Below are 20,133 nucleotides of genomic sequence, written 5' to 3' on the forward strand. Positions count from 1 at the left end.
CAATGACCTAGTGAATCTTTATTTTTTACCCAACTTCTAATTGAGGTTAACTCTTGGATAGGAACAAAGTCAGTGCTCAGATTTTCAACAGAAATGCTGATGTACTTTTGTCATCTGGCAGGAGAAAGTAGATCCTGACATTTAAGGTTCTTCCCCACCCCAAGCGTCTTTTAATCATTTCTTCCAGCAAATGGAAAATGAGGCGGCATCGCAGCACCGAGGTAACAGTCTCCATTGCCGCGTGCAGGCGGGCTGAGCTCCGGTAAGTGCCTTCACTCTCCTTCGCACACTTTGCCCCACGTTTATCTGTGTTCCGACCGGTTATGACTCAGTTCTTCAGAACCATTTTCAACGCTTCGCATTTCGTATGTGCAGGAAAAAGAAATCTTTTTTATATTGCTACTGAAATTTGTTTCTTAGAATTCTACCATTTCAAATTGATTAGCTTAAGAAATATAGCTACATGTGTTGTACATCATTGTGTTTTAAACTACAGGTCAGGACTCATTAATGGACTGTGACATCAATTAAGTGGATAAAAAACAGCATTAAAAAATGAAATAGAGTAGAAGAAAAATGATCAGAATTACCACACTAGTTAGGGTATATATTGTTTTGTGTAACTTATTTACAAGTGTATATGCACACACTGCACATGTGTAGTCGTAGATCACAATGTAAATGCATTTTTTACTGAAGCTTATGGTCAAAACATTTTTAAAACACTGTTTTGGATGTTTATACTTTTTCCCGTGTGTTACTGGGTTAGAAAAGCCTCGGTCCTTTCCCTGGCTGGTGTGGCTCATGGACCAAAAGGTCATCGGTTCGATTCCCAGTCAGGGCACATACCCAGCTTGTGGGTTCATTTCTGGTGCATGCAGGAGACAACTGATCAATATTTCTCTCTCACATCGATCTTTCTCTCTTTCCCTCTCCCTTCCTCTTGCTCTAAAAATCAATTAAAAACATTTAAAAAAAAATTTTTTAAAAAGAAAAGCCTAGGTCCTTTTCAGTGAGAGCAGAGCTTTAACTCTGGGCTCTGATCTGAGGTCAGACGCCATTGCCTGCGTAGAGTGACCTGAGTTACGAGGTGCAGCACGCACACTGGGGGCTGTAAAGGAGGCAACCAAGGAAATCGGAATTTGTTCACTCTTTGCCTTTCCCTATGTATGGACGCTGCTGTCATGGTGATCACAGAGCAGGTTGACTAATTTACTGAGGAAAGGGTCTGTTGTGTTTCTCAGTGACGTCATACCATTTGCAGAGAACAGTCCTTCCACGTTCCCTGCCGTTCAGGCTGATGTAAAGATCTGTCCCTGTCTGACCCCATCAACAATTAGATGTGTGTATCGTTACAGGAACCTCGCCTTCTATACTGAAAAACCTTAATCACGGGTATTAAGAACTTTAAAGCTTAAAACATTACATAATGTCTTCTTTCAATATATGTATTCCTTTTGAATTTCTGAGTTATAGGAACAAAAATCTAATATTTAAAAAAATTCACTCTTGGAAACACATTGGTCTGGGTGCTGGCTGTGGGCAGAGTTCTCTTTGTCTCAGAATAGATTATTACAAGCTCCTAAGTCCTTTTTTGTTTGTTTGTTTGTTTGTTTAAAAAAATAATACAAGCTGTTCCAAAGTACTCTTGAGCTTGGCAAAGAAAACAGGGCTAGCAGCCTTATTTGAGCACCAGAAACAAGAAGTTGCGTGGGAAGAGCCCTGGCCAGTGTGGCTCAGTTTTTTGGCATCATTCCATGCATGGAAAGGTTGTAGGTTCGCTTCTTGGTCAGGGTACATACCCAGGTTTCGGGTTTGACCCCCAGTAAGGGGCATACAGGAGGCAGCTGATTGATGTTTCACTCTCACATTGATGTTTCTCTCTCTCTCTCCCTCTCTTAAACAACAAAAACAATAAATAATAAAAAGAATGGTGGAAGGGGTGAGCCTTCCGGGTAACCTACCAGCTGGATTTTGTTCCCCTGTCCTCAAGCCCTCATAAAACAAAAGTGATGTAATGCTTTCCTTGGTAATGCCACATAGATAGACTCAATGTTGCTTTAAGTTTTTAAAAATTTTATCTGATATAAAAATGCAGTCTATCTGAAGATGCCGAGTTCACATACTTGGGAGTTGCTCTCCTTTTTTCAGTGATTCCCTAGGTGGCTGGCAGGATTTAGCAAAAAGCTGGTTCCTTTTCAGTGGCTTAATGCAGCAGGAACTTGAGGGAAAGACAGGAGTCATTCATTTTGTTAGAACGCCAATGCTGACGGGTCAGGAAGCTCATTGATGGTCTCTATGCAACAGAACAATTTCATAGAAGATTGATTTTGCTAGTGGTGGAAAAATAGTTCAGAAAACAGGGTTATAAATAACACCCTCTACTTTATGGCTCACTGTTTCAGACCTTCCTCAGAGTCGGAGCTGGCAGTAGGGTCTTATACACACACTCAAAGGGTAGACCCCAGGGGAGGAAACACACACCTTGGTTTCCTCATTCTTCTTAAAAGTTTCTGTCCTTATCAGAATGAGAAATACATCTACCCTATTGGCATTCCATAATACAGGCACAATCGTTTCACCACAGCATCACTGAATTGATATTGCTCCATAAACCTAAGGTCTGATTTAATTCATCAAGTACTTGCCATGAGATGAGCACTTGGACAAAGGTGACTATAGAGAATGTGGTCTCTGCCCTGCTGGAGTGTAGACTCTGGTAGGAATTTAGGAGTTTGCGTAAATGCTTACACTACAGTGTGCTGCTGGCCTCCAGGGCAGGACGGAGTAAACCCACTGAGGGCGGAGATTGCAGAGGGATGGCTGCTTTGGCCGAGTTTAAGAGTGAGTGTTCTTCAGGTGGGGAAGAGCGGGAAGGCGAGGATGGGCAGGGCTAAGCCAAGGATGGACCAGCAAGCATGGCATTTGGGGGCACGGTATGTGGTTTCTTGCAGGTGGAGCTTGGGCTGGGGCTGAAAATTGAGGCTGGGGAGCAGGCAGGAGCCAGAGTCCAGTGGGTCCCCAACAGTGTGCCTAGGAGTCTGTAAGCCCAGGTCTCCTCAGTCTTTTATTATCTACCAACTGCATAACAGATATTCCCCACAAACACAAAGCACCAATTTTAATTTTTAAAAAATCACTAACAGCCCTGGATGGTGTGGCTTGGTTGGGCGTCATCCCGTGCACCTAAAGGTTGCCAGTTCGATTACCATGCCTGGGTTGCGGGCTCTGTCCCTAGTAGGGGGCATGCAGGGGGCAGCTGATAAATGTTTTGCTGTCACATTGATGTTTCTCTCTCCCTCCATCTCTCTTCCTCTCTCTCTGAAAATCAATAATAAATTTAAAAAATCTTTTATAAAAACGCTATTAACAGAAGTGTTTAAATCAATCACATCAGTCATCAACCAAGACCATATCTTTCACCAAGGTGTCCTTATATTTAGCTTGATGATGTATAGCAAAGGGTAGGTGAAGTTCCATGTCTGGTCTATTTTAATTTTTACTCTTTTATTAATCTTTGCCTGTTAAGTAGGAAAATTCCAAACTCATTATTACAGGTCATTGAGACTATAAGCAAGTGTTTGGTGGTTATTGAACACGAATTGGTGTTCCTGTCCATAGTCTCTTGATAGCCTTGATATTTTAATATTATAAAATTCTTTGGTATTTTTTATTCAAACATGAATAATAAATTATGGAGAGATTTCCCCCTGAAGACCTCATTCAGCATTTTGTCCAGTGGGCAAAAAATGAGCACATTTCTCAGAAGCTGAAAGAACAATAATTGGATTCTCAATCCCCTTTTGTTCTGTTGCAGCAGTTGGCTCTGCTTTTAAAGATATGCCCAGTAATAATGTCATCTGTTCCTTTCTCTGACAAGAAAATCATCAGGTTTTGAGAAGACTTAAATACTCGTCGATTTACAACACAGTACGTTCTTAAGAACTCCTGATAACCTAATCTCAACATTAAATACTGTTTCTTCTTCATCGTTAAACTGCTTTGTACTGATAGTGTTTTTCACTTGATATTAAAAGCACTTGATTGATTTCCAGAGAGGCCATGTATTGTTAGAAATGATAATAACCATGATTTGACAAAATTTTGTAAACTACACTCTGGTGAATAGGTGCAAGTGGATAACTTGTCCAGTGAAATCTGATTCAGGTATTTATCATCATGCCTCCTATTTATAATCATTTCAGTTACACACTCCACATGGTTACATTTACAGATTCACTTGTCCCAACACAGAGTCATATTCTATGTTTTCTCTGAAATCCATGTTCTTGTTTACATCTAGGATGTATTCAAAGGGTTGTTTGCTACTTTAATCACTATTTTTATTTTTCAGTTAAACTTTTTGAGCTATTTTTTAAAAATATATGTTTTATTGATTTTTTTTACAGAGAGGAAGGGAGAGGGACAGAGAGTTAGAAACATAGATGAGAGAGAAACATTGATCAGCGGCCTCCTGCATAATTCCTACTGGGGATGTGCCCGCAACCAAGGTACATGCCCCCGACCGGAATTGAACCTGGGACCCTTTAGTCCGCAGGCTGATGCTTTATCCACTGAGCCAAACGGGTCAGGGCCTTGTTGAGCTATTTTAAAAAGAATATGTTACTGATTTTTTTAGAGAGAGGAAGGAGAGGGAGAGATGGAAACATTAATGAGAGAGAAACATCCATCAGCTGCTTCCTGCATGCCCCTTACTGGGGATCGAGCCTGCAACCCGGGCATGTGGCCTGACCCGGAATCGAACCATGACCTTCTCGTTTATGGGTTGGTGCCCAACCACTGAACCACACTGGCTGGGCAATATGAAATCTTTTGAAATTGGGTTTTCATTCATTGTAATGCCCTTGAGATCCAGCCAAGTTACATGTATCAATAGCTTGTCCCTTTTGATTGCGTAGTATATTCCATGGTATGGACGGACCACACTGTTAAACCATGGAAATGACAGAATAGAATCAATGAATTTGAGGACAGAATTTACCTAATCAGAACAGAAAAAAAGTTACTGGGGGAAAAAAGAGATCAGTGCCTTAGAGACAATAACAAAAGATACACCATTTGCACCATCAAAGTCCCAGAAGGTGACTGAAGAGAGAGAGGCTGAAAATAGCAAGGAAATAAGGGCCAGAAACTTGCCAAGTTTAGTGAAAAAAAGCATAAACCTACCACGTCAACCAGTTGAGATTTATTTGTTTTAAAATTTTAAGTTTATTAATTTACTCAAATAAGATAAACCCAGAGAAATTCACGTCAAGACACACCATAATTAAACTTCTGAAAACTAATGACAAAAAAATCTTGAATGCACTAATTTAAATAACAATGAATTTCTCACCTTAAACTATGGAGGCTTGAAAGAAGTGGACACTTTTCAAAAGTTGAAAGAAAAGAACTGTCAACCACAAATTATGTTTCTGGCAAAATTACCTTTCAGGAATGAAGGGAATTTTGGCACAACAGACTTATCCCAAAAGAATGGCTAAAGGAAGTTGTTAAAACAGGAGTGAATGATAAAAGAAGGGATGTTGGAGCATCAGGAAGAAGAAAATGGAGAGAGCAGAAATATGGCTACATATAGTAATTATGTTCATGAGTTATATAAATCATATTTGATGATTGAAACACAAATATAAGACTACTAGAGGCCCGGTGCATGAAATTCATGCAAGGGTAGGGTCCCTAGGCCTGGCTGGTGATTGGGGCTGACCAGTGGGGCAACCGGCAAGGCGATCAGGGGGCCCCCCGCTGGCACCCTCCTTGGCTGGCCTGGGGCCTGTGGGCTGGGGGCAGCTCCTGCGTTGAACGTCTGCCCCCTGGTGGTCAGTGCGTGTCATAGCAACTGGTTCCACAGGTTCTGCAGTTTGGTTGATTTGCATATTAGGCTTTTATTATATAGGATTTGATACTCAAAAATGATACTTAAAGTGGAGAAGGTAAAGGGACCTATATGAAAGGAAGTTTTCTATGCTTCACTCCAAGTGGTAAAATGTTAAAATTCCAATAGACTAGTAAGTCACATGTATATTGTAACACCTAGAGCTACCACTAGGAATGCTACATAGTGATACATGCAAAAGCTCTATAAATGTAAAATGGTACAGCCACTGTGGAAAAGAGTATGACATTCCTCAAAATAAGTAAATTAGAATTGTCATATAATTCTACATAGAATTATCAACAATTCCATTTGTGACATATACCCAAAAGAATTGAAAGCAAGGTCCCAAGGAGATATTTTTATACCCAGGTTCATAGCAACATTATTCATAATATCTAAAACGTGGAAGCGCCCCATGTTCATCGATGAATGAATGAATAAGCCAAATGTGGTATATATACATACAATGGGATATTATTCTGCCTTAAAAAGAAGGAAATTCTGCAATATGGTACAGCATGGATGAACCTGGAGTTCATGATGCTAAATGAAATGAGCCGGTCATAAAAAGACAAATACTGTATGATTCCACTTACATGATGTGCTTAGAATAGTCAAAATCGCAGAGACAGAAAGTGGAATGGGTGTTGCTAGGGCTGGGAGGAGGAGAGAATGGGAAGTTATTATTTAATGGACATAGTTTCAGTTTTGCAAGATGAAGAATTATGGAGACGGATGGTGGTGATGGTGGCATAACAATATGGATGTATTAATACCACTGAACTGTACACTTAAAAATGGTTAAGATAGTAAAGTTTATGTTATCTGTATTTTACCATAATAAGAAAAATTGGAAAGGAAAAAAACACACAATAAAATTAATCAAGATGAGATTCTAAAAAATCTTCAAGTAATCCACACGAAGGCAAGACAAGAGAAACAGAGGAATGAGAAGCAGAGGAAACAAACTGAAAACAAATACTAAAATGGCAGATTTGTAATAGCTCCAAACTGGAATCTTCTCAGATGTCTTTCAACAAGTGAATGATGAAGAAAATTGTACAGCCAGGGATACAGATAGCCACCTGGATGACTCTCGTGGGGATTGTGCTGATTGAAAAAAGTCAGTCCCCAAAGGTTACATTCTGCATGGTTTTCATTATTTACCATTCTTGAAATGACAACATTATAGAGCTGGAGAACAGGTGAGTGGCTGTTAGGGGGATGCAGAGGGGTGGGGGAGGCATGGTCATACAAGGGCAACAGAAGAGATCCCTGTGGTGATGGACACGTTTTTTATCTTGATTGTAGAAGTGAATACACCTTTATGCCTGTGATAAAATTGCACGGAACTAAATACGCATCCACAAAGCAGTACAATTAAAACTTGAAGAATGTGAATAAGATCGGTGGATTGCATCCATGTCAATGTCCTGGGTGTGACAAGACTTTGGAGGTGTTATTACCTTGATTGTGGTGATGGTGTCACCGTGTATGCATATATCCAAACTCATCAACACATAGACATTAAATATGTGGGGTTTTTTTTTTGTATATCAATTACAGCTCAAACTGTAGGAAAAAAATTCTGGGTGTGATAATGTACTAGTATTGCAGCCTTGCAATATGTTACCACTGGAGGAGACTGGGCAAATGGTACACAGGGTGTCTCTAAATTATTTCTTAAAGATGCATGTAAATCTATAATTATTTAAGAAAGGTTTAATTTTTAAAAAGAGCTGGATACTGAGATTTGCCACAATTGGTTCTGATTAATAACTGAACATTGAGCATCCACTCAGGCAGGCTAGACTGGCTCTGGACCTAAATGAAAACTAATGATCAGTGGGGCTTGTGGACCCATTCTGTCCTACCCAGTGTGGGGGAGGAAAAATCAGTTCCTCTACCCATCTTAGGTTCTCCAACTGTGGCTTTGTAAATTAGACGGACAAAAGACAGAATAACAAGAGAAAAATAAAACAGAAGTTTATGAACTTGTACAGTGAGTAACGTAGAGATGAGTAACTCCCATAGGTGGCTTAGAAGTCAGGCTTATGCATAGCATCCTCCACAAAGAACAGTACATCTTTAGAGACATGACAAGATAAAGAAAAGGGACCTTGAGTCCTTTGGGGCAGCATATTTGGGGAGGCAAATACATGAGAAATTAATGGTAGGTAAAAGCTAGTTAGTGAAGTTTGTTAACTAGATTCCTCTGGTACCATCTCCAGACTGATAAGAGTGATTAACCTTTGTCCTTTCTGGCAGAGAGGAGAGGAGGAACACCTTTGTAAATGTATGTCCTGCTTTTAGGGGAGAGCAGAGAGCTTCCCCTATGTTTGCTGCTGATTAATTGCCTTTAGCTCAACTTCACAGATAAGAAAAAGCTAAAGGAGTTCATCACCACCAAACCAGTATTATATGAAATGCTGAAAGGTATCCTTTAAGAAGAGGAAGAAGAAGAAAAAGGTAAAGATACAAATTATGAACAACAAATACACATCTATCAACAAGTGAATCTAAAAATCAAGTGAATAAATAATCTGATGAACAGTATGAACTGGTGATTGTAATAGAATCAGGGACATAGAAAGGGAATGGACTGACTATTCTTGGGGTGGGGGGGAAGGGGGTGGGGGGTGCGGGAGGAGATTGGACAATAATCGTGCACCTATGGATGAGGACAGTGGGTGGGGAGTGAGGGCGGAGGGTGGGGTGGGAACTGGGTGGAGGGGAGTTATGGTGGGAAAAAAGAGGAACCAATGTAACAATCTGAACAATAAAGATTTAATTAAAAAAAAATTGCCTTTAGCTCAAAATAGTTGTCATGTGAAAGAGGGCTGTTTTGGAGTGACGTATTCTGGTTTTCTTCACTAAGAGGCAAGATTCAATCCTTAATTAGAGCAGTCAGCCCCTAACATGTGTACCAAGACCCGTGACTTCTCCCTCCTCCGGAAGAATTACCACTGGCGAGCGCTCCCTTGCCTGACAAACAGGGAAATTAGGGCCTCACACGTGGGTTGCTGTAGTGAATTTTCTTTCCTTGAATAATAGTGAGTTGAGGCTTGGAGCAGTTAAAGTGACTTGAGCAAGATTTTCCCTAAGTGAGTGGAATCAGATATGGAGCCTCAATAGCGCCCATTGAACTTTACTAAGTCACAGGAATGGAGAGGAGGGTGGGAGTGACAGACTCAGCAGGATTGAGCTCAGCCTGGGTTTGCTGATACTACAGGAGGTGACTGGTACTTAATAATAAGCATGTCAAAGTTTCTCATTCCAGTTTTAATCTTTTGACTGGTCCCCTATGGCAGTTGGAATTATTTTCCAGTCATACTCGTGGTTGGAAAGCAGTCAAAACTTTCAGGAATAGATGACACGTGATATCTGCCATCTTATTGAAAATTTACAACTAATCCTGGGAGACTTGTTACTACGTCCCAAACCAGATATCAGAAATCCCCAGTGCTGCCACCAGGGGGAGGCTGTGAATACTGTGAAGTCTTTCCTATTGGACATGAGTAGCCAATCTGAAAAGCACAGACAAGAGTATTATAAAGATACTAGAGGCCCTGTGGTGGGTCCCTCAGCCTGGCCTGTGGGGATCAGGCCTAAACTGGCTCTCCGACATCCCCCGAGGGGTCCTGGATTGCGAGAGGGCACAGGCCAAGGGACCCCACCGGTGCATGATGGGGGCCGGGGAGGGACAGCCGGAGGGCTCCAGTGCGTGTCTGGCCTGTCTCACCCACTGGACCCCAGCAGCAAGCTAACCTACCGGTCGGAGCATCTTCCCCCTGGTGGTCAGTGTGTGTCACAGTAACTGGTCAAATGGTCTAACACTTAGCATATTAGGCTTTTATTATATAGGATTTCTCTTGCAGTAGCATAAATCTCAAACAATCTGTAATTACTACCTTTATTTTGCTGCATTAAGTGAAGATATAAAGGTTGAGAAAACGATGGGATAGAAATGACATATCTTTTTTCACTGAGCCCAGCTTTCGCTGTCATGGCTCTGGGTTGTCATTCAAGAAAGCACACTCTCTCACCCTTGGTGCTTTCAGAAGTTGAAGCTTTGCTGGCATAAACTGGCCCATGCTGCTGGGTGTTTTGGTGCCTTTGTGTCCAAATGGGGGATAACTCATTTCAGGGCCTGGGCCCCAGGCATTACTTCTGTCACTCTCTTAATTTAGAGAGAACCGTTGATGGAGAGACCTCCAAGAGGTCTCTGTTTATTCTTCTTTTCCTAATGGAGATCAGGCGTGGAAGAAAGGAGAAAAGACTGAAGTTGGTGTCTAAAATAGGTGGATTTTCTTTCCCATCAGGAGAGTGTCCCAGAAACGAATGTGCTTGATTGGCTTTAGAAGGCATGGACCGATCTGTAACCTAAAGGAATCAACCTTTTTTTCCTCTGTAAACATTTTGGACACATTTGATACAGCAGATCTTAAACATTTGTGCAGTACAAGTAGAGGATATACTCTTCCTTGCTTTCCTCACAAAAGGCTTTGAGAGAGTTGGAAATCCTGAAATAGAGATGGTGAAAGGAGCTCAGAGTGGAGTTTTTAGAGCAGAGCTTCCGCAACATTTGTATCTGTAAAACTGACAAGTTATTGACACTAGGAGGCAGCAGAGATCTAGAGTTGGTGAATCCGATCAGATTTTTTTCAGCCTGAAATGAGGTTGAGGATGAAGGTTAATCCAGACTAGTCTATACCTGTTTCTCTAGTTGTGAAATGAAAGAGCTGCTTGCTTGTAATCGCCTTAGATTCGTCGATCCAGTGATTGAACAAACACGTACCGTCAGAAAATCAAAGCCCTTTGAAATCCCGCGTCTCGCCTTCTTAAGAATGAACATTTCCCACACCTCATTGCTAAAAATCTGAGCTTTTAACATTAATTTTAAATTGCATTTAAAGTGAGACACTAATTAAAATACAGTTATTAATAAGGAAGGTGGGTGTGGCCACATCAAATCTACAAGATTTGATCAGTAAGGTGGTTCAGAGAATTCTACCAATATTGATTCTAGGAGTGAATGAAAAAGGCAGAAGCTGAACTAAGGAGAAAATTAAAAAAAAAAAAAAAAGTTAAGCTGAAGTCAGGTAGATGTCTTTTAATGTACTTTCACCGTTTTCACCCCTTGACCTTCACACAGGGAAACAGCCCATTTTACAACTGGTAAGACTGAGGCTCAGAGACATTACTTACGCTCAAGGTGACAGAAAGAATGACAAAGCAGGGATTAGAACCTGGATTTCCTGTAGGTTTGCCTGAATTCACTCTGTCATGTTGCTTTACCAGGAATGGCAGCAAATCCCTGATGGATGGCTCATTGGAAAACATGTTCGTACAAGGTCGGTTGAGATTACTAAGTCATATGATGGATAATTGCATCAAATCAAGATTTTTTAAAAAAAATCAATGAATTATGGTCATGGATTCGGACTAAGAAGATAAGTTTTATAAAGGATGAATGCAAAGTCTGTAGGTTGTGGGTTTGATCCTAGTCAGAGCACATAAAAGAATTAACCAATGAATGCATATATAGATGAACAACAAATTGATGTCCCCCCTTTTCCTCTCTAAAATCAATCAATCAATCAATCAATCAATTCTTTAAAAAGAGTTGTCCAGCAAAAGGTAGTGCGCTCTGGTCACTAGGAGAGTTCTCTGGGTAGCATCTGTTAAAGGTGTTGCAGGGGAAATTCTTGCATTGTTTAGGAGGCTGCACCAGATGAGCTCTAAGGATCTGGATGAATGAAACTCACTGCCTTTCCCTCTACCTGCCTTATTATGTCCTTTCATTCAAGGATCAACTTGGGTTGGCAAGAAGTCAATGTGCCTTAATATATTAATACTTACATAACATTACTTTTTAGAGGTCTGATTCTACTTTTCCATCCATCCATTTAACAAGTGTCTGTTTTGCTTCAGTCATTGTGCTACCCTTTTTGGGAACACGCTCGTAAATTAGGCATGATTCCTGCCGTTTTATGAGCTAACGTTTTGGTATGCACGATGCTTATTCTAACGAGGGCTTTCTGGGTTAGGAATCTGCAGTAGTGGGGGTAGCGTCTGTGAACCTGGAGACCTTTGTTCTCACCCCAGCTTTGCCATGTGACCCTAGTAGGCACAGAACCTCTGTAAATCTCGAATTACCCATCTATAAAGTAAAGGTGCACAGCTCTTCTGGTTGTCACAGCTCCAAAGCCTATAAAATTTAGGCACGTGACCCAGGACACGAAGCAAGCAGATGTCTTGACACCTTAAGTGGAGTCCTCTAGAAATTCATTCTAAAAATACCAGGTCAGTACTTCTCCTAATTGTTAAGGTCATCAAAAGCAAGGAAAGTCTGAAACACTGTCACAGCTAAGCGGAGTAACAGGGCGTCCTGAATGGGGTCCTGGGACAGAAGAGGGACAGTAGGAACAATGAAGGAGACCTGAATAAAGTATGGACTTTAGTTAATAACATTGTGTCAATATTGGTTCATTAATTGTGTGGACGAAAGGGGCCACATGCTAACCTGACAAGCTCAGGAAAGGCCTGCATGGCAGTCTTGCAAACTCAGAGACCTAAAGTAACCACAAAGGATGGTCTGAAATGAAACTTTAACTAAAAGCGGTTATGGTGGGTAGTTACATCCTAGGCTGGTATCTTCACTGACAAGGTCAACCTTTACCTTAACTGAGCCTATCTGTCTTTTTGCATCTATAATAACATACCCTTGAAATGTCTGGGTAACTTGTAACTTCCCTTTTTCTGGAGCCCCTGGGGCACAACCTAATGTGCTGGATGCCAGGACAGATACCACAAATTCCTTCATTATTATCGTGTTAATTGTTCCTGCACCCACCTAAGGGTGTGTCTATCATTTTACTTTATATCCAATCCCAGGGGTTTTCCCGCTTTGCTTTCTCCCACCTCTCTAGTCTATCACCAATGAATTTCATGTAACCCACCTGCATCCCTTTCCTTTGATTGCAATGTATAAATACAGATGTAACCCACCATTCTCCAGAGCATTATCTCAATTCGACGTTCTGCTTCCCGGCATAAGTCGACAGTTTGGCTCAAATAAACTCACAAAAATTATTTACAGGTTTCAATGGTTTTTTTACATTAACAATTGTGACGAATATAGTGTAAGATGTTAATACAAAGGGAAACTGGATGTGGAGCATAAGGGAACTGTCTGTACTCTGTAATTTTTCTGTAAGTCTAAAACTCTTCTGAAATAAAAAGGTTATTCACGTGTATTTAACATTTAACAGTAAGGGATTTAACATTTCTCGTAGTGGCAGTAGTAATAACTTCCAAAGCTATTCCTAAGAGGTAAGAAAAGGTTGAAGATTTACTATACTCACTTCTTCATCTAACCCAGTGGTTCTCAACCTTCTGGCCCTTTAAATACAGTTCCTCATGTTGTGACCCAACCATAAAATTATTTTCGTTGCTACTTCATAACTGTAATATTGCTACTGTTATGAATCGTAATGTAAGTATCTGATATGCAGGATGGTCTTAGGCGACCCCTGTGAAAGGGTCGTTCAACCGCCAAAGGGGTCGCGACCCACAGGTTGAGAACCGCTGATCTAACCTCTTCTTGACATTGCCTGTTTTGCATAAACATATAATATGAATTATCCTCATTATCGAGATTTCAAATGTGCTGACATTTATAAATAGTTGAATCAAAATTATTCCTTACTAGAGGCCCCGTGCATGAAATTCATGCATGGGGGAAGGGTGTCCCCCAGCCCGGCCTGCACCCTCTTGCAATCCGGAACCCCTCGGGTAGGGTCCCTAGGCCTGGCCGGCGATCAGAGCCTATCAGGGCTTTCCTACCCCTGGCTGCTTGGCGGCTGGCCCCACCCCTCTGCTGCCACTGCTTGCCATCTGTGTGGCACTGCCACCAGTTGCCTCCCTCTGCGGACGACAGGCATGGGGTGTGATCACTTGGCTGGCCTGGGCTGCCCTCTGCGGGGCGTTTGCTGGCCAGCCCACACAACTGCCACAGCGTCGCTGGCCGGTGGTTTGGGCCTCCCTCTGTGGGGCAATGGCAGGGCCCCCTGACCAATTGCATCGCACCCGCCTTGGCTGGCCTGGCGCCAGTGCATGTCATAGCATGGTCGTCTGGAAGCTCGTCCAGATGGTCAATCTGCCATTTGGTCGTTCAGTCAATTTGCATATTACACTTTTATTATTATAGATGTTATCTGGAGCAATCCCTTAATTCTTACTTTGACATTTTAAGATCAAGGAGTAATCAGACAGTGTCACCAAAGCACTGCTCAGTGTATAATTAATCTTTCCAAATTAGGCTGAAAAGCCAATTAATCATTCTTAGAAATAAGGATAAACTTTTGAAATGGTATCCATCCCCGCCTGTTACTACTCTGATTTTATTTAATTGGGTCTCTGTGTTCAGAAATGGCAGCAAGCTTGCATTCCTTGAGCTCTGGCTAAGGGTGTGTGTGAGCATGCGCGCGTGCACACACACACACACACACACACACACACACACAGGAAATTCCATTTTCCACTTAGATTGGAAAAGATAAAAAAGTTGAAAAAACACATGGTTGGCACAGACTTCTTTATTTTTGTTTATTTTGAGAGAGAGGAATTGAGAGAAAGAAACATCAATGTGAACTGAAACATGGATTGCTTAATTTAAATTTTTTGTAGTTTGAGGTTTTTAAAATTTTTAAACTTTTTTTTATTGATTTCAGAGAGGAAGGGGGGAAGAGAGAGAGAGAGAGAGAGAGAGAGAGAGAGAAACATCAATGATGAGAGAGAATCATTGATCAGCTGCCTCCTGCGCACCCCCTACTGGGGATTGAACTGTGACCTCCTGGTTCATTGGTTGACTCTCAGCTACTGAGCCACACAGGCCAGGTTTTGTTTTGTTTTTAATATGTCCATTTGACTTTTCAATGTAAAACAAAACAAAACTGTTTATTTTTAATATATTTCTTTATTGATTTCAGAGAGGAAGGGAGAAGGAGATGGAGAGATAGAAACATCAATGATGAGAGAGAATCATTGATTGGCTGCCTCCTGCACACCCCACACTGGGGATCGAGCCCGCAACCCAGGCATGTGCCCTTGGCCAGGCATGTGCCCTTGGCCGGAACCGAACCTGGGACCCTTCAGTCCGCAGGCTGACGCCCTATCTGCTGGGCCAAGCCGGCTAGGGCAAAAACTGTTTAAATATTGTAAGATTTCCTTGCCAAAAATGAACAGGCAACTTTTTTTTTTTAAATATAAAAAAAGACGTTTTTCTGGCTGCTCAGTGCTTGACTGAAAATTTTGTGCGTTGGAGGCAGCTGGATGCAAACCACAATATTTCCTCAATTTTGTTTTAAACAGGTTTGCTGTGCTTGAGGCAGAATGTTTCTATGAGTCAAAGAAGCACACACCCAAACAAGGTGTGCTTATGCTTTCAGAGTTTTATTGAACATGTTTATTACGAGGTACACTTTATGTGTGTGCTTTACATTTCAGATGTAATATCAATTTGGTCTGAAGTATCAACCTGTTATTACTTTCAGGATAATAGCTTAGCTAATAGGAAGTGACAATTAAAATCATATTTTAAAAGTCCTTCCCTAAAGTTTTGGCATTGTGCATATATTACGTAGTCCTTCGAATAATAATGCCACCAGGAAAACTTGGTTCTTCTTCCAAAATAGCCTTAAGAGACAATGATAAAAAGGACAAGAGGGAGATTTTACCTCAAACAGGCCATCTGAAGACCATTTCAAGAAATTGGAATTTCAAGAAGTTTGGAACAATTTGGAGCAAATAATGATAATATATTAAGTTAAAAAGATGTGGTAAATAACTTATATTTATGTTCATATTTCAATTTTGTAAAACAAAATAAACTGTCCATATGTACATTTTATATATATATATATATATTTTATGACTTCACAGAGAGGAAGGGAGAGGGAGAGAGAGAGGGAAAGGAACATCAATGATGAGAGAGAATCATTGATCGGCTGCCTCCTGCATGTCCCACACTGGGGATAAAGCCCCCCACCCGGGCATGTGCCCTGACTGGGAATTGAACCGTGGCCTTCTGGTTCATAGGTCCACGTTCAACCACTGAGCCACGCCATTAATCATGGAGTAATAATCCCATTTCCAACTCCAGTCCGTCTGCCTCTCCTACACCAAGCAGCTTCGGAGGGCTTTGGGCCACTGGGAGTTTGTGGACTTGGGGAAAGTACTTGGCAGCCAGCTCACAGGGCCCTGCAGGCACTTCTTGGGCCCCTGTGAGAGGTCAACTCTGGCCCATATAGAGGACTGCATCTGTGGAACCCCTGGAAGCCAAGGAGCTGAACAGGTAGGCTGAGTGGGGGGCCATCACCTGAAGAAATGAAAAGCAGTGGTTACCAAGAGAAATGGGAAATGGGTGTTGGGAAGGCCATGACTAAATCTGCTGTGGGAAGCAGTCATTTAAAAAATATATATATTTTTATTGATTTCAGAGAGGAAGGGAGAGGGAGAGAAACACCAATGATGAGAGAATCATTGATTGGCTGCCTCCTGCACGCCCCCTACTGGGGATTGAGCCCACAACCCGGGCATGTGCCCTTGACCGGAAATGAACCCGGGACCCTTCAGTCCATAGGCGGACGGACACTCCATCCACTGAGCCAAACCAGCTAGGGCTAGTGTCCCTTTCAAAGTAACAGACCAAGTTTTTCTCTCTGCCAAATTCTTAGCACATTGGCAGCTTTTCTTATCTTCAAAAGTCAATTTTGTTTTTGGCAAATGATGTATAAAAGGGCCACAGAGTAAAGTGTTATCAGTCAGAAGCTTAACAATTGTCAACGCCTACTAATGTCGTTTCATCTCTGTTCCTGTCACCTTTCCCTTCCCTCCGTGCCATGGGATTGTCCTGAAGCAAATCTCAGACATCATATTCTATCCATAACACTTCAGTATGTATCTTTAAAAGATAAAAATTCTTTTGTGAAGCACAACCATAAAACTTATTACTTTAAACAATAATTTAAAAATATTCAATTAGTCCATTCAGGCCTCCATACTTGTGGGTTCTGCATCTGCAGAATCAACCAACCGTAGGTCAAAAATATTCAGAAGAAAAGCATTATTTTTTGCTCATGTGTACTATGTATTTAGGCATTGCATCTGTACTGAAACTTTATTTTGTTATTCCCTGAACAATATAGCATAACAACTATTTACATAGCATTTACATGTACTAGGTATTATAAGAAATCCAGAGATGACCTAAGGCATATGAGAGGATGTGCGTATATTATATGCAAATACTGTGTTATTTTATATAAGGGGATTGAGCACTGTTGGTTTTGGTATCTTAGAAACAATCCCCCTCCGCCCTGCCAGGTACCGAGGGATGGGGATCCAAAGTCCACACATTGAATTTATTGCTACGCCTCTAGAGTAGAGACTAGAGGGCCTTTCTTAGTGCCTGGCTCTCAACTCCACATCTTTGAACTGGAGTTCATTATACATTTCTTGACCCAGGGCATCATACAGTTTGCCATCGTTCATAGCTCATCCTTACCTACCTTTATTTTCTGATTTAGGAAGATGGGATTTGCTACCTCTTCTCTTACCCCAGCTCCGGTTGCAGCCAATGTGGCTGCTGCCTGTTAAGAGCTCACTGAATTCTGCACCCTCTTTAAGTTTTGTTTCTGTATCCACCTCATCAGCCCCCATTCCAGAGTTGTTTGTTGACAAATCGAATTTAGAACTCCAAGTAAAACGTTAGCAGTGTTCTCTGGTCAAGTTTCTTATTCCTTTTTTTAAAAAAAATTACACTTGGCATTCAGTATTATTGTATTAGTTTCCAGTGTACAGCATAGTGGTTAGACATTGATGATTCTAGTACCCACCTGGCACCATACATAATTATTACAATATTATTGACTGTTCCCCATGCTGTACTTTTCATCCCCATGACTGTTTTGTAACTACCAACTTGTACTTCTTAATCCCTTCACCTTTATCACCCAGCATTAAAGGTTCTCATTCTTATTGATGTTTTTCAGGTAGCCAATGAGAACTAGCCAGTGAGAAATTAAGCAAGTGTCTCTCATGATAAGTTTTCAGTTGAAAAGCCAGGACTACATTCCACTCTATTACTAGGTCAGAAGCAGGCAATACGTGACTTGGACGCTGGTGTTTGGTATATATCTTAGTTGTCTCAAGTGGATGTCCTGTCTACTCTAACTTCTTACCTTCTACTCTCCTATTTCTTCATACCTATAGGTGAGAGATCACTGTGGGGAGGGGGAAGGGGGCTGGGAAAGAGCTCATTTACACACATACTGTGGTGCAACAAATGGATTGTGACACCTGCATACCTTGAACACAAAAGTATCTTCACAGTCATTGTTCACTTGGTGTATAAAATGCTAACATCCTTTGGCTTGTTGGAGTGGGCCTTGGGGCTTTCGGGTAAAGGTATTGTTTAAAGTAACCGGCATTATTTCCTTTACTATTGAGCAACATATTTCCAACCTAAAGATGTAGATTACTATGGCCTCTCAGCTCAGTTAGCCTATTTCTATTGTTGATTTGTCTTTGTCTTATAGAAATGTTTGCAGTTTTTATTACATTTGAAATAACCTATTCTGCAAACTACTAAATGGAAGCAATTTATAAACTTGCCTAATTCTCTGTATAAGGTAGCTTTAACAATTCTATATACTTCTTTAAAAACAGAATGCAAGCTAGAATCTAAATTATGGCTTTCTAGCTTGAGGCATTATTATTTTAAGAGGGGTGACTATAAAAAGATGACTATCTTTTTCCCCTCTCCCTTATAGATTCTGATGGTCTTTTTTCTTTTTAAATTGATTTTTAGACAGAGAGGAAGGGAGAGGGAGAGAGAGGAAGAGAGAGATCAAAACATCGATAAAAGAGAGACACATCTATTGGCTGCCTCCTACATGCCCCCTACCGGGGATGGGGATCGGGCCGCAACCCAGGCATGTGCACTGGCCGGGAATTGAACTGGCAATCTTTCAGTGCACAGGATGACGCCCAACCAACTGAGCCACACCAGCCAGGGCTCTGATGATCTTTAAAGACTTTGTCATTAGGAACCCTCTGTGTGATCTTGGGAGTGCAATTGGAAATATCTCAAAGGCGTAAGCCAGCCATGCCTTTCTCAGCTCATAGAGCGGAGAGGACATAGCATCCAGTCTAACCTTTCCAAGTGATATTTATGCATCTCAATCCCACAGGGGTTTTGCAAACTCTCAGAGGTTCCATGGCTGTTAGGTCTGGCCAACCTGGGCAACCAGAGCTGAGCTAATATAATCAAGCCTGGAAGTAAAATTTCATTTTCTATTTATTTGTAAAAGCATTATTGTAGGCCACTTACAGTATAAAATCGCACTGTGGTAGGCGGAAGAGTGGCCCTTCAAAAATGTGTCCATCCTAATTCCAGGAACCTGTGAATATATTACCTTACGTGGTGTCTTAGTCTGTTCTGGCTGCTGTAACAAAATTGCATAGTTTGGATGACCTATACACAACAGAAATTTGTTTTTTATAGTTCTGAAGGCGGGGAAGTCCAAGATCAAGGTGCTGGCAGAGTCAGAGAACTTGCTTCCTGGTTCATAGACAGCTGGCTTCTTGCTGTGGCCTCACATGGTGGAAGGAGCAAGGGAACTCTTTAAAAAAATTTTTTTTAATTGGTTTCAGAGAGAGGAAGAGAGAGAAACATCAATGATGAGAGAGAATCATTGATCAGCTGCCTCCTGCACACCCCCTACTGGGGATCAAGCCTGCAACTTGGGATGTGCCCTGAATGGGAATCGCACCCTGACCTCCTGGTTCATGAGTCGAGCTCAACCACTGAGCCACACCATCTGGGCATGAGGGAGCTCTTTTATAAGAGCTCTTAATTCGTGAGGGCTCCCCTCTCATCACCTAATCACCTCCCAGAGGCCCCATCTCCTAATACCATCACGTTGGGCATTAGGTTTCAACATATGAATTTGGGGAGGGGACACAAACATTCAGCCTATAGCACATGGTAAGAGAGATTTCGCAGATGTTGCTAAATTAAGCACCTTGAGATGGGGAGTTCACCCTGGATTAACCAGGGTGGGCCCAATGTCATCACAGGAGTCCTTATACGAGGGAGGTAGGAGGGTCAGAAGCAGAGGAGACAGAGGACGAAACATGGTGTTGGAGTGGTGTGCTTTGAAGATGGA

The 20,133-nt window shown here is 41.5% G+C and overlaps 1 protein-coding gene across 1 annotated transcript in view; it reads left to right on the top strand.

Annotated features, from left to right (window-relative positions):
- Positions 1-2,918: 2,918 nt before the first annotated feature.
- FA2H (fatty acid 2-hydroxylase) overlaps positions 2,919-20,133 on the top strand; it is a 120,573-nt gene continuing 103,358 nt past the window's right edge. The window contains exons 1-2 of the mRNA XM_014536801.1: positions 2,919-2,936; positions 16,065-16,256. Coding sequence (XP_014392287.1) covers positions 2,919-2,936; positions 16,065-16,256 — 210 coding nt within the window. The remainder of the gene's footprint in view (positions 2,937-16,064; positions 16,257-20,133) is intronic.

The sequence above is a fragment of the Myotis brandtii genome, unplaced genomic scaffold, assembly GCF_000412655.1.
Source record: "Myotis brandtii unplaced genomic scaffold, ASM41265v1 scaffold165, whole genome shotgun sequence".
NCBI lineage: Eukaryota > Metazoa > Chordata > Mammalia > Chiroptera > Vespertilionidae > Myotis > Myotis brandtii.